This window comes from Hetaerina americana, unplaced genomic scaffold (assembly GCF_022747635.1).
Source record: "Hetaerina americana unplaced genomic scaffold, ioHetAmer1.1.p SCAF_60, whole genome shotgun sequence".
In the NCBI taxonomy this organism is placed as follows: Eukaryota; Metazoa; Arthropoda; class Insecta; order Odonata; family Calopterygidae; genus Hetaerina; species Hetaerina americana.
In genome coordinates this window covers 1,315,210-1,329,196 of record NW_027287206.1, presented here as the reverse complement: position 1 = coordinate 1,329,196, position 13,987 = coordinate 1,315,210, and the positions used below count along the sequence as shown (strand labels likewise).

Below are 13,987 nucleotides of genomic sequence, written 5' to 3'. Positions count from 1 at the left end.
ACCTGACAATGAAGTTAGCAGTATGTGGAAAACATAAAAACTGAGTGTGAAAGAAGTAATTTTCAATTGTTGGTCATCCTAAGAAAGTGAGTTAAGAGTCATCATCGAGCAAAATATGGCAGAAGATAAAATGGTTTGAGTGAGAGAAATGAGCCAAGAAAGTAATGGGTGAAAGGAAAGAGATCCTCAAGTCACTGAGAATTTAGCCTCAGGACCAGAATGGGATGATTGAAAAAATGTAACAGAGGCACAAAAGTTTACAAGGAAAAGGCAGTTGTGGAATTGTTTTCTGTTCTCCAAAAAATTAGGATTTTTCTGTGCCTAACTCAGTTGGAATTAACCATCAAAGCACTTACATGCATATCTAAAAATTATCTCAATTTTAATGAAATTTTCCAAGCACATATTACCCTGTCTGCTTCTTAGGAAATCGCTTGCCAATGTGGAAACTTTGGCATGTGGTTAGAGCGTTCAGGTGAGTAACTGTACCGCAAGTGATGGAGAAAGCTTGATGTGAGCATATGTTTTGGGTAAGATTACAAAAAAATCCAATAATTCATCAGCATGTGCAATCGTTAACGTGTTACTCAAAACATCTTATTTTGGAGAAAAAATAAGACATTTTATTCCCCAAAGTTATGGAATATGCAGAAATAAGAAACATAGAGGATTGGTACACAAGACAATTGGCAAAATCATACAGTTTGATATTGTATTAATATTATTGAAGAAAACAAGTGATTTAAATTGATGGATATTCCTGAATTCAGTAAAAACAATTGGCATGTAAAAAAGATTTTATCTTCAGTTTACATACAATCAGTGAGGAATTGTCTGTTTTGTAGATTTCAAGAAAGTGTTTCATGATTTAGGTAGAATCAATTAAGTCATTGTAGAAAATAGTAGTAGAGGAGCAGGAGGCTACTCTGCAACCTGCACATGTTTTAGACTGCTCAGTTGCAAGTGGGAGACGGAGAGTGGGGATGCACAGTGTTAACAGGAGTAAGATGGGTTAGAGTGTACATTATCACCTGTGCTGTTAAACGTTCATGTGGAGGAAATTATTAAAGAGGCAAGGGAAAAACTGGAGATAGAAATGCTAGTTGGCAGGGAATACATTAAATCAGTTACGTTATAACCAAGCTCTTGTTTGTAAATCATCTAAGGCATTGCAAGCATTGCTGAGTGAATTGGAAAGACAGAGATATAGATATGGGATGAGAATAAATATAAACAAAACAACGGTTATGCAGTTTTCTACGAAGGTGAAGTTAAATATTAAAATAGGAGTTCATAAACTACAACAGGTAGAACATTTTCCCTATCTCAAAATGTTCTCGACTAAAATGGTCCAAGTAGTAGGAATGTAAGGAGAAGAATTGTGTTAGGCAAGGAAGCTTTCACAAGGAGGAGGGAACTGATGACAGGATGACGATGAGTAATCATGATGAGAAAAGGCTCAGTTAAAACTTTGATATACAGCATAGTTATGTACGGTGAGGAAACATGGTCATCGATATAGGATGATAGGCATAGATTGGAGGCTTTTGAAATGAGGGTGTGGAGACGGATGGAGAATGTGAAGTAAGAGGACAGAAAGGAAAACTAATGGGTAGGTGCTGGGTATGGTGGGGGAGGAGAGAGGATGTATGGGAGAAGTCCAAAGGAGGCAAGAAAGTTGGATTCAGAGCATATTGTCTGGCAATGGGGTGTTGATGACTGTGATAGGGGGAGAATGTTGGCAAGCATGGAAAGGGCAGGAGCAGGGTAGGAATGTTGGACGGAATGAAGGAAGTATGTGAAACAGAAGAGGGGCTAACTACAGTGTCCAACGTCAGGTTTGTTTTTTGATAGAATAGGCAGGTAAAAGTATTGTTGCATAATTTTCCACCAAAATCCTACCTTAGCCGCTAGAATACCAATAATAATCTTCATTTTAAACTATTAGGTGCATATGGAGACTTTTAAGCTTCTTGTGAGGATTTTTATAGTCGGAGAGCCGTATGATTCAGACAGCAAGCTGTTTTTCTGGTTCGAATTTAAAGAACATGGAAGTCAGCTTTTTGCCTAGTACCATAAATTTATTGTATGGGTGGATTTCGCACAAATTCTGAAATGTGGTTGTTTGGTCTGAAAGTTGAATGAAAAATGGCCGACACGGATTTTGATAATTTACATACAACATTAACCGTATGGCTCCCTTTAAAATTTATAAAATATTCAAGGCCTCGGTAGAAGAAGAATATTTTGTAACCAAATACACACTAACTTGAGGATTACCCTAAAATTCTGCTCCGGAAAATAAAAATCGCCCAAACATTTAGGGAAGAGGGCATGATAGTAAATTGATGTTAACAGTCCGATTTTCAGTTCACTTTTTGAAAAAATATTAAACAATTTGTAATCGATCATCGTGCTTTTCATGGGCTGTTTTCGTATATTTTTAAGAGAATATTTAATTCTGCATTTCAACCTTGAGTTTGTGTTACCTTTAATATTCCACCTAGTTCCTTGAAATACAGTACAAAATTATTTGGTAAACCTAAACCTAATAGGAATGCTGAGAAAACAGACGGTACAAGAATGACACATCCATAATCAGCTGATTCATACTGTCAGACGCAAACTTGCCCAACGCATTACGCATATCATGATTCAATTGCGGCGGATTTCAAAGTTGTATAAGTAGATACGTAGAGTACCGGCAGTTGGGAATATGAATTCGACTACGAAATTAAAAAATAAATGGATATCAATTTCTCTAATTAAATTTGTTCCTCTCTTTAAACCTAATATCTGTATCAAATAAGTCGCGTGTTTGACTTGCCCGTGTTGGGAAACAGGAAAGTCACTTCTCTAGATGATCGAGCAAATATCTATTTACGGCGGGTAATGTGTTTAGAAGTGATTTTTCCCTTGTTTTTGTGTGAAGAGCGCTAAACCTATGCCTCAGAGTACCAGATATCTTTTTTAACAATACTGGAGGACGTTCCCCGATCACCATAAAGGAAGTACTTGTGGGTACAATGTCAAAATTGAATTTCCTAGCCTGCAAGAAGCAAAAATTTGATTGACAACTCAAATTAATGTAATCTCTTGCGAAATTGCTTCTGGTATTTTTAGGTTATGTAGATCAGTGATATGGTTTCGACTCACATTCCAATGCCGACATATTATGCCAACTTTAATTCTAGCCTATTCTTTGCAGTTATTTTTTAGGCAATGCACAGGCTCTAAAAAGGATTTGCTGCTTCATATCTAACCTCCAGCAGGCTGCGGTCTAAATACATGGGTGTACCTTCTTTTGCGACAGTATTCTAAATTTTGTTCTACTTAGGAAGATATGCCCTCTTTTCCCTGAAATTTGTTCTTAACAACTGTAATGCAAGAAAAAATGACGTTCGCTTAAATGATAATAAATTGTCTTTGTAAAAAGGACTGCACTATGCAGACAGAATTCCTCTGTACGAACAAAATTGAAAGCATCCCTATTGTGAAAGTCATAATGAATTTTTGAGGAAGTGACTTATACTCTTGTTTAACATTGCTATTGACGACCTTTATGCCGTGAGAGCCAACAGAAATAGATTACGTATTGTTAATATTTGCCCTAGCGAAAGCCATAAAAGAGCTAGGGTTATTAGATTAGATGGCTACGAAAAGGAATTTAATTGCCCCAACTGAAGCAATTATAAGTATTTTGTATTTGCTAGGCTCTATTTCTTGCTAGGAAAAACAAAAAAAATATTCAAATGAAAAATCGAGTACACAAGACCTCGGAGAAAGAAATAAAATTATAATTTTGACAGTATATTCTGTACTCAACAGTCTGCTACATCAGAAATTATGCTAATTACAGTCATCTTGGGGGAAATTAAGTAGAGCATTCGCTGGTGCCAATAATAATCCTAGGTTAGCCCACTATTTGGTGAATAGGTGTAGGGCAGAAAATTAAGGTGCAAGCGTTCAAAATCCTGTGATACTTGAAAAGTAAATATTAAAGGCAGCATTGGAACGTGTAGGATAAATATTGCACTAGAAATCACTGGACAAAAACCCTAGAATATCCGTTTGGGAAAGTGGGTTGAGTGTATTGGTGAATACTTTTTCATTTCTCCCTTTATGAGCTCTTCGTTTCTTTCAGTTTAAAATGCAATATGCGTAGAATACAATGAATTCAAGCAAGTGTCAATCAGGCATTACTTTTCATAAATCCGTCTGCTTGACTATTCGTAAATTTGCGGGGAGTTTTACGTTAAAATAAAACTGGCCTCTGTTATGAAAAGTACACCCCAACGCTAACGTTTAAGAATAAACTTTACTTTCATTACTAACGGTATATTAGTGAAGAGATATAGTTGGAATAGTAATTATTTTATGACTAAAACGGCATATGCCGCAGTTTTCCATGCCGAAGCTACATCAACGCCTCTCATCCACAGTTCGGTAAACATCTGTCGAGGAGTTAAGCACTACCTAGCGGGTTAGACTTGAATCTCCTTATGTTCAATCTTCGTGGTTTTATTTAGTTACATGGGGTTGCTCCAATTCATATAAATATGGGCAAAATAGCAATGATTGGGATATTCACATCATCAGTGTCAATGGAATTGGTGGCAGTAATCTATCCCTGCCTTAGTGGATGGTCTGTTTTCACGCATGTATGCGGGTTTGCATTATAAGTATGCTTCAGTCTGTGCGCTAGTCTCTTGTAAAAATATTTATTCTCTAATTTGGGGCAAGAGTTACATTTATAAACGCTGTCGAATGATAGCTCGGGTACCCATGAAAACATATAGTTCTGATAACTGTTTAGTATAGCTTCTGAGGATACGAGAAGGAAAATGATATCGTAAGTAGCATTGCGATTCGTTATTAGAGGGCTAAACTTTAAATCATTACTTAGTGTAGTTTACTTCATTTAACAGAACAGTACCATTTTTAAGTCTTTTGCCAGGTGTCAATGTAATTTTTAACTATATCCAATTAAAATGACAACAACTGACATTTTTGCTGGAAGTTAGTGATAGGAGGATACTTTTCACTGGCGTTGAAATAAATTTACACTATAGTGTATTTTATTTTTAAAATATCTAGCTAATATTTTTTATGTATTCTGAATGTGTTTAAAATTTTTATGACTTCGATCTAGTATTCTTATACTGCCAAGCCTTAGTTGCATGAGTGCACACAATATTCTCAAGGACTCTTAAGTGATAAAGTTTTTCATCATGCATGAGCTTCGTACTTGAGTAAGTTGCAGGCCTAATTGATGGCCAATTGCCATTTTAATTTAAAGGCTTTCATATGCATTGAATTTGCCTGAGTTTTCGTACAAAATGTTTTGCTTTCTAACATTATTTTCTGTTTTTTTAATCTGCTATATTGCGGCTGCTTCAGCGAAATTAACAATTTATGAATAAGTTTGGAATAAAATGAAGTGATATTTGGATAAATGTATTTGGTTGCCAAGTGATTAGTAGAGATAGTCATGGTTTTAGTACTGTTTTAATTTATTGTTCATGACAGGCTACAGTATTAGAATATATAATATTTCCTTAAAGGTGCTGAATCCCTCATATGAATCAATGGCTGCAGGATGGCTTTTTCAGGCCCATCTTCTACTTCAGGTAAGAATGAATACCATTTTTAGTCAAGTAGGAAGGAAAGGGCTAATTATGATGATGGTAGTCTAATTAATTCTTGATGCTTCCAATTTATCGGTATTTCATGCTAAATAAAACTCGAAATTGAAAAAACCATAATGAATATTGAATGGAACTGGAGTTTCCTAGGAGTAGGTTGCATTTACTTGCAACTAAACTAAATAGTGAGTGGCCATTTTTAGATTAATGTTATTAAAGTCATATAAAACATTCAATGCCATCCATTTTAGTTAAATATAATACTGAGCTTTGAGTTCATTTGATTTCCATATGTTGTTTGCCAGTGCTCCTTTCATCATTGAACTTATTTTGTTTTATTTCATGGCCATGGTGAATTTACTGATAATTATTACTTTCTCAATGTGAATATGTAGAAAAATTTCATAATAGGGCATCAGCCTTAAAGTACCTTAAAGGATCTTTAGAAGAAATGCATGCATATTTTTGGAGTAATAAATGCACATTGGTATTAAATAACAATAATGATGTCAATTGTTGAATCAATATACAATCCTAAATGTGCCTTCTAAGTTCAGAAAACAGCTGCGACTTCTTGAGTTTTATTCTGTTAGTAACTGCAAATAAGTGTTCCCTTTGTGATAGTTGTATTTTACATGCTTGTTTTGCCCCAGTAACTTTTGAATAATGGCAACTCACCTAATGTTTCCTCCAATTTACCTGGTCAATTAATATGTAGTTCACAATGAACACTAATGTATTCCAAAAGGTTGGTTATTTTATATTTTGAACTTCATGTCACCTGAAAGGTTGACAATGAAATTTCTTTTCAATGTGGTGGACATAATGTTGGTGTGTTACTCTTGTATAAAACCTCTTGCATAAGAAAGTACATTTCTTTACAAGGGAATGTATGAGGCAGTATTTAATTGGAAATGTGCTGACATAACTGAAGTACAATATATCAACTAGAAGCAAACCATCCATTATTTGGACATATGCATACATGTCTAACCAACTCGGCAAACAACACAAAGCCTAAATTAAATGAAAACAACATCAAATTGAAGTCCTTGGAGAAACTTTCAAAGCTCAGTGTGTACTTTTAGGAAAGATATTAGAACTAAAACATCAGGTCAAGACAACTCGAGAAGATTTCTATAAGAAGTACGGCCGAGAAGGAAGTACTACTCTCCAGAAACCAATAATTAAGCTACTTATGCAATCAGTGAAAAAGCAACAGCAGTGCCCTTAAATCATAAAATAATCTCCTAATTGCATTCCATTCATAAGAATAATCTCAGAAGGTAGTGATGGGGGTGAACTGAATTTGTTACCGTTAGAGATTGCTGAAGAATATTGTTGCGTGTGGAAATGTTGTGGATGGCAAAAGTGAAATTTCATCTGGCATCCAAAGAGAATTTGAAAAGAGTTAGAATAGGAACTTGGAATGTTAGGACAGTGCTGAAGACTGGAAAATTAGAGAATATCAAGTGAGAGATGGTATGAGGAAATGTAGATGTTTCAGGTCTATGCAAGGTGAGATGGAAGAATAGCAGGGATTACTGAGGTGATAGTTATAAAATAGTATACAGTGGAGGCGATAAGAGCCAGGGAGTGGTTGCCATAATATTGAATAAATAAGTAGGTAGAAGCATAACATAGAGCATACACATGTACTCGATGCCCCGCAAGCTGCCACAATGGCGTGTGGCAGGGTAAAAGCTGACAAGAAAAAGCAATGGATACAATGTGACTAGTAGAGGTGAAAGCAGAACTGATGAACTTTGTCATTGTTTAGGTATACATGCGACCAAGCAATTATAAGGAGGAAGAAGTTGATAGGGTATGTTATTGGTTTTAGGATGTAATTGCATGTGTTTCTTCAGGAAAACATTTAATAGTGATGGAGGATTGGGTTGAGAGGAGGGCTGAGTTTATCTCCACCCTTCGTTCTTTCCTGTCCATCCCTAATGGTGCAAATTACCTCAGCAGGTGGTCGCCTCCCCTAAAGCTACTACTACTACTAAGAGCTGGTGATGAGGTGGGGAATTACGGTTTAGGTAGGAGGAATGAACAGGGATAAAGCTATTGAGTTCTGCAGGAGAGAGGTCATTCATCATCAGCACTTGGTTTACATAACACCGAAGTCACAGGTATGCGTTGAAAACTCCATGTGACTTAGGAAGGTATCAGTTGGCTTTTATTATGGTTAGGCACAGATTTAGGAACAGTGTGATCAATTCACACAGTTTCCTAGGAGTGGATGCTGACTCTGTTCAAAATTTAGTAGTTATAAAGTATGGCGTCCTATTTAAAAAGATAAAGTAGGGGAGGCAGTATAGGAAAATGAATGTGGAAGCATTAACTGGATTGAAAAGGATGGAGTTCTAGCAGGCTCTTGAGAAAATCATGAGTGAGGGAAAGGAGCCGAGTACCTTTGAGGAATAATGGGGAAACAAGTATATCATAGAAGGGATATTGAAAGCCAAAAAATAAACTATAGGAACTGTTAATATTAAGAGGACAAGGAAACCATGGATTACAGATGAGGTGATTAGAATGGTAAATGAGAGAAGGAAAGGGAAGAAAGTAAATACAGAGTTGGGTAGGAGGAGGGACTAAGAGTTAAACAATAAGTTGAGGGAGGTAATAAATAGAGCAAAAGAAGTGCGGTGGAAGATTTGGTGTGAGGATATAGTAATGAATAACTGATCGTAGCACTTTTCCACTTGATAGTGGAAAAGTGCTACGATCATTTATTCATTATGTTTGACTTCCACCACATCACGCCTGAAGCTACTCAAATTTGTAGGATATGGTAAGTTTGCAGAGGAAGGATGAAGCTGGTGCGCTATAAAAGGTTTAAGCACTATTGGGGAGTAATAAGGGAACTGTTAACAATTAGAGATAAGTCAGGGAAAATACCAGTTAAACCAGAAAAGATCCAAGAGGGATTGAAGGAATAAATAGAAGAACTGTATGTTATAGAAGTTAGGCCAGTAAGGTTAGACATAGAAAGAGAATATGACCTGGATGAAGAGAGTCTAGGTCCAGGCTTGGTTGGTGGCGAGATAGAAAGGGCACTGAAACAAATGTAATATAATGAGGCTGTGAGGGTAGACAAAATTCCTGCGGAGCTACTTAAAGGTTTAGGAAATTGTGGGAGGAAGAGCTGTAATGAACTAATTCATAGCATCTATGAGAGAGGAATTTGGCCAGAAGACTTAGTCAGATCAGTGTTAGTTCCTATTCCGAAAAGGGTAAAGGCTACATCATGTGAGGACTGCAGAACAATAAGTTTGATTTCCTATGCAGCTAAAGTGGTTCTCTGAATGATCAATAAAAGGATTGAGAACAGGGTAAATGATTACTTAAGAGATGATCAGTTTGGGTTCAGGAAGGTTAGAGGCATTCGTGATGCCATTGCAGTAATGAAATCACTAATCTAGAGGAATACAGATGGTTAAAATCAGGATGTATTTGCCTGTTTCATAAATTTTGAAAAGGCTTGATAGAGTGAATTGGGAAAAACCAATGATTGTGTTGCAGAAAATAGGAATAGATTTGAGGGATTGGAGTAATCCCCAACCTGCATGTCTCAGACTGCTCAGGTGCAAGTGGGTGATGGAGAGTTCAAATGGGCTGTGTTGGTAAGAGAAGTAAGGCAGGGTAGTCAATTGTCACCTTTGCTGTTCAATAGATATGTGGAGAAATGGTAAAGGAGGCTTGGAACAAAATTTCAGAGTTGAAGAGGACGTGTTGATAGCTTAACTGGCTAAAGCAAGCGACCATATATTGAGGGATCCGGGTTTGAATCCCGGTCAAGGCGAATGATTTTTAGACACTGAATTTGCTGCATTGAAATGCATATTAGCGGATGACTGTTAAAAGTCACTGTTGCGGCATCTGCCGCAGTTTCTTTAGAATTTGACCTGCAAATGTTTACCTATAACAAGATTTGCACCATGAAACCTGTGCCTTCAGTGTGGCCATTAGTAATTTGCTGAGGATTTAGCCTTCAAGAGGTTAAGTATTGGGCACACTGCTCTGACTCACTTTTTCCTCTTTACTGAAGAAAAGGCACCACTTCTTTAAAGATTGGTACTTTTGTCTTGACTGTCAGATATCACTCACAGAATGCAAGAATTATCATTCTGTTAGCATGCGGCTAAAATTCAAGGGAAATATATTTTCTGCACTTATATCCCGAGGGGTAATGCATATTTCCTTAGCCGATAAAAAACATTTTAAAAGGAATCTGGCCTCCTGTATTGTGTGCATGAAATGTTACGCAGGTCACCTTGTGGCTGTCATGTTATTTCAATGTGATTATAGCTTTAATTTCTTTGGCTTATACATTTCTTAGTAAAGTATGTTAGGCTCTGAATGGTGGTAAATGATCTTAGCAGTCAGCTCACCCAAATAGATTCACTCATCTCAAACACTCCCAACTAACAACTAACAACAACAAATGACCACATGAAAATATATGATGGTTAAACTGATTTGAATTATTTGTTAATTTACAGCAAAAGTGAAACCAGTACCGCCTCCAAAGCCCCTGAGTCCATCAGCCCCTAGTCCACTGAAATCTGAGGCATATAATGGACAGAAAGGAGAGCGTAGATGGGAAAGACCAGGAACCTTCACAAGTGTGGCTGATTCACAAAGGTAATGGAACAAGATTTCTTTTTGCCTCTTGTGTTGCACTTGCTGATTCTGTGCTATAAATCTTTCAGTGTCTTGCTAATTAAATTGTGCATTTTCTTTAATAGTTAATTTACAAAAAGTCTTGGTGGTGGATATCTGTGACTAAACTAGTTTGATATCATGGTCACAGTGTATCATTGGATAGAATTTATTCATAGTCTTGGAATAGATTGATTATTTAATGTATTAATGCAAAAACAGGGAAGCATTTGTTTCTCATAAACTAAACTTTTGGTTCTTCATTTTTATTTATTTTATTTATTTATTTATCGACTTAATTGGGCGAGGTTGAGACTAATAGTCCCTTCTTCCAACTAACCCTACATTACAGACATTATATTGAAGACAATCACATACAACCAAGCCCTAGATGGAGGGAAATCCACCTAGGCGGGAATCGAACCCGCGACCTTTGGATTGGTAGGCGAGGACATTACCCTGCCGCCACCGAGGCCGGCGGGGTAACGGTTCATTGGGTGGGTTTAAACTCCCCCTGTTAATTAGATGGTTATCTAATCTGGGAGGTGGGAGGTAGTTTTTTAATGGGCTATTGAGCAAAAGTGACATTACTGTTGAAAGGAATACACATCCTTTGGCATCATAAATAGATGATACCACAATTTGTCATCGCTTCATATTTTAGAGGAGGTACATCTGACCACATCCGTTAAGGCCCATAATACCAAAAATCTGTAATTATTCACTCACTTCCATTGCTTTTCAATAGGTTTTTTGTTTTATATTTTATATGAATACTAATTTAGAACTGGCATGCTCAAACATTAATTTGTGAATGATCTTTCCAGGTCTTGCTTATTAATGGATAAAATGGTAAGTTTTTATTTTTGCAGTGGCATTGCCAGTGTTTCACGTGAATATCATTCATTAAATGATGTATGGGAACACAGATGGTATTTTTGTGATCTTGTGGTGCATTCTTTCATGACCAAAAATATTAGAATGGTCTTTGAGAGTTTTAAAAGTAGTTTATACAAGAAAATTGCCATTGTTTTGTTGAATTATTCAAAACCCTCAAATAAAAGATTTAATGCTGCCTAGGAATGTGCCAATTATTGATAATATGGTGTTCTTTCCCTGTGTCTATGGTCTTACCAAGGTGCATTACAACGTGTATTTGCTTCAGAAATCTTTTACGATACTTCATGTAAATCTGCCTTTTAGGGAACCTCAGCATGCATTGAATGTCTTCACGAAATGGATTTCTAATTCATCAAAATACTTTTTTATTTAACAGAATGGCATCTTAAGGGTTGTAGCTAAAAGTTTTGATGACAGTGTTTTAATCCATTAAAGTGAAATTGAACTTAAAAGAACTGAAGGATTTCTCATAGGTTCATCATATGTTCACATCTGCAAGCTCATTTTTCATACTTCATCAACTGGAATATCTTAGATGAGGTACTGGATGAGATGTTCTTACCATCAAAGGCTATTTAGGCCTGAAAATATGCAGTTCATTCTCAAGGATCTGTGAATCCAGTTTCAATACAATGAAATATGATTCCTTTCTTTGGATGAGCTGAATAGTTGGTTGCATGGGTCATTTTTCGAGTCATTGTGCACATATTTAATTGCAAGTGTCCTAGTTGTGATTAAGTAGCTATTATAAATTATAATTACCAAGGTGGGAATTGAACCCACGACCCTTAGGTTGGCAGACAAGGACGTTAACCCACCGCCACAGGGGCTGGTGCATCTGAAACAGTTGGTTTAAAAACCCATGAAGACGTACTACCTTGATCAAAAAGTTCCCGGAATAACCACCGTGTGGCGCTCCCATCGTTCCGATTTGAGTTCTGTTTTTTTTGTTAAATTGGTACATCTGTTGTTGATATTCCCTTTAAATCTTAGTGTCATAACTTGACATTTGCAAAAGTTACGGTCGGTTTTCGGTATGTCCATCAGTGCTTCCTGCGATTTTTCCATTACTTCCTCTCGGCTGCTAAAACGCGTTCCCCGTAATGGTTTTTTAACTCGATTGAACAGAAAGAAGTCACAGGGAGCCAAATCAGGTGAATTCGGTGGCTGTTGGATGGTATTTGTTGCATTTTTCGTCAAAAAATTACGAATAATGATAGCACTGTGCGACGGTGCGTTATCATGGTGCAAAATCCACGAGTTTTCTGCCCACATTTCTGGTCTCTTTCGGCGAATTGCTTCACGCAAACGTCTCATAACGCCCAAATAATACTCTTTGTTTACTGTCTGGCCTTCTGGCAAAAATTCATGATGCACTACACCGTTGTAATCCATGAAAACCGTCAGCATTGTCTTCTTTTTTGACTGAAAACGACGTGGTTTTTTTGGTCTCGGCTCATTTGGTGAACGCCATTCACTTGCCTGATGTCTGGATTGCGTGTCGTACTCATAAACCCACGTCTCGTCTCCAGTAATGATCCTTTTGATGAATGTGGGATCGGATTCAGCCTCGCAAATCATGTCTTTTGCGACGTCAACACGGTCTCTTTTTTGCATGAAATTGAGGTCTTTTGGCACCGACTTTGCTGCTACACGACGGAAACCCAAATCATTAACCACAATGTCTTGGGCGGATCCATAGGCAATGTTCAAGTCCTCCGCTATTTCTCTGATGGTTAATTTGCGGTTATTGACCAACATTTCTTTTACTTTATCAATTTTTTCACCGACTTTCGATGTCGATGGTCTGCCACTGCGTTCATCATCTTCGATTGACTCACGACCACTTCTGAACCGCTCGTGCCACTGGTAAACGACCGTTTTTTTAAGAGAATCGTTGCCGAAACACTTTTCCAACATTTCCAACGTCCGTGCGCCACTAAATCCGTTTTTTACGCAAAATTTAATACAAGTTCGTTGTTGCAAATTTAAATCCATTTCTGAAATTGTAAAAAATCGCCAACACACACAGAGATAGATGTACTCTTGGCTACGTAACTTTTGCAAATGTCAAGTTATGACACTAAGATTTAAAGGGAATATCAACAACAGATGTACCAATTTAACAAAAAAAACAGAACTCAAATCGGAACGATGGGAGCGCCACACGGTGGTTATTCCGGGAACTTTTTGATCAAGGTAGTATGTATACATGGAACATGCGAGGAGTTTCAGAAGGGTATCTGTTGGACTATATTATGATTAAACACAGAGTAATCTATTTGCACTGTTTTGTGGGAGCCATGCATGCATTTGGAAGTTAATGAAGCAGGCATAGAGGAGTTAGTAGAGGAAGACAATGTTGACATTACCACTGATAAGATACAGGATTTGTGAAGAGAGCAGGCGAATCTGCTGAGAATGAGAGAGACCAATGAAAATGGGGCAAATAAAACATGCTATAAAATATATCTTGCTGCTCTAAAGAGAATTAGAATAATGGTTACCAAGTTTCATCCAAATCAAGCCATTGGTTTCATAGCTACCAGTATCTTCAATGGCGGTGTCATGACTTACTTTAGAAAGGTAATCATAACAGTTTCAGGTTTAACTTTATGGAATTCCTTCATTATGAGGGTAAAAAGAAACTTAACATTTCCACCATAAAGATTTTATATTTCACGACCATGGTTTCAATGCTGTGCATCATCATCAGGTAACACACTTCAACATTTTTTCAACTTATATAGTATGGCTCCAAGAGGGGAGTA

General features: G+C 37.0%; 1 protein-coding gene across 7 annotated transcripts in view; it reads left to right on the top strand.

Annotated features, from left to right (window-relative positions):
• Positions 1 to 4,510: 4,510 nt before the first annotated feature.
• The window catches only part of LOC139695589 (uncharacterized), a 44,608-nt gene continuing 35,131 nt past the window's right edge, over positions 4,511 to 13,987 (top strand). For 5 of the 7 annotated variants that reach the window (XR_011702330.1, XR_011702329.1, XM_071594384.1 and 2 more), the window contains exons 1-3: positions 4,511 to 4,852; positions 5,565 to 5,630; positions 10,157 to 10,298. Coding sequence is in view for 5 of the 7 variants with exons in the window: in XM_071594384.1 (XP_071450485.1) it covers positions 5,600 to 5,630; positions 10,157 to 10,298 (173 nt within the window). In the remaining 2 variants the exon portion in view is untranslated. Of the gene's footprint in view, positions 4,853 to 5,154; positions 5,253 to 5,564; positions 5,631 to 10,156; positions 10,299 to 13,987 lie in introns of those variants that run through there. The other 2 variants (XM_071594383.1, XM_071594382.1) reach the window with 2 other exon arrangements.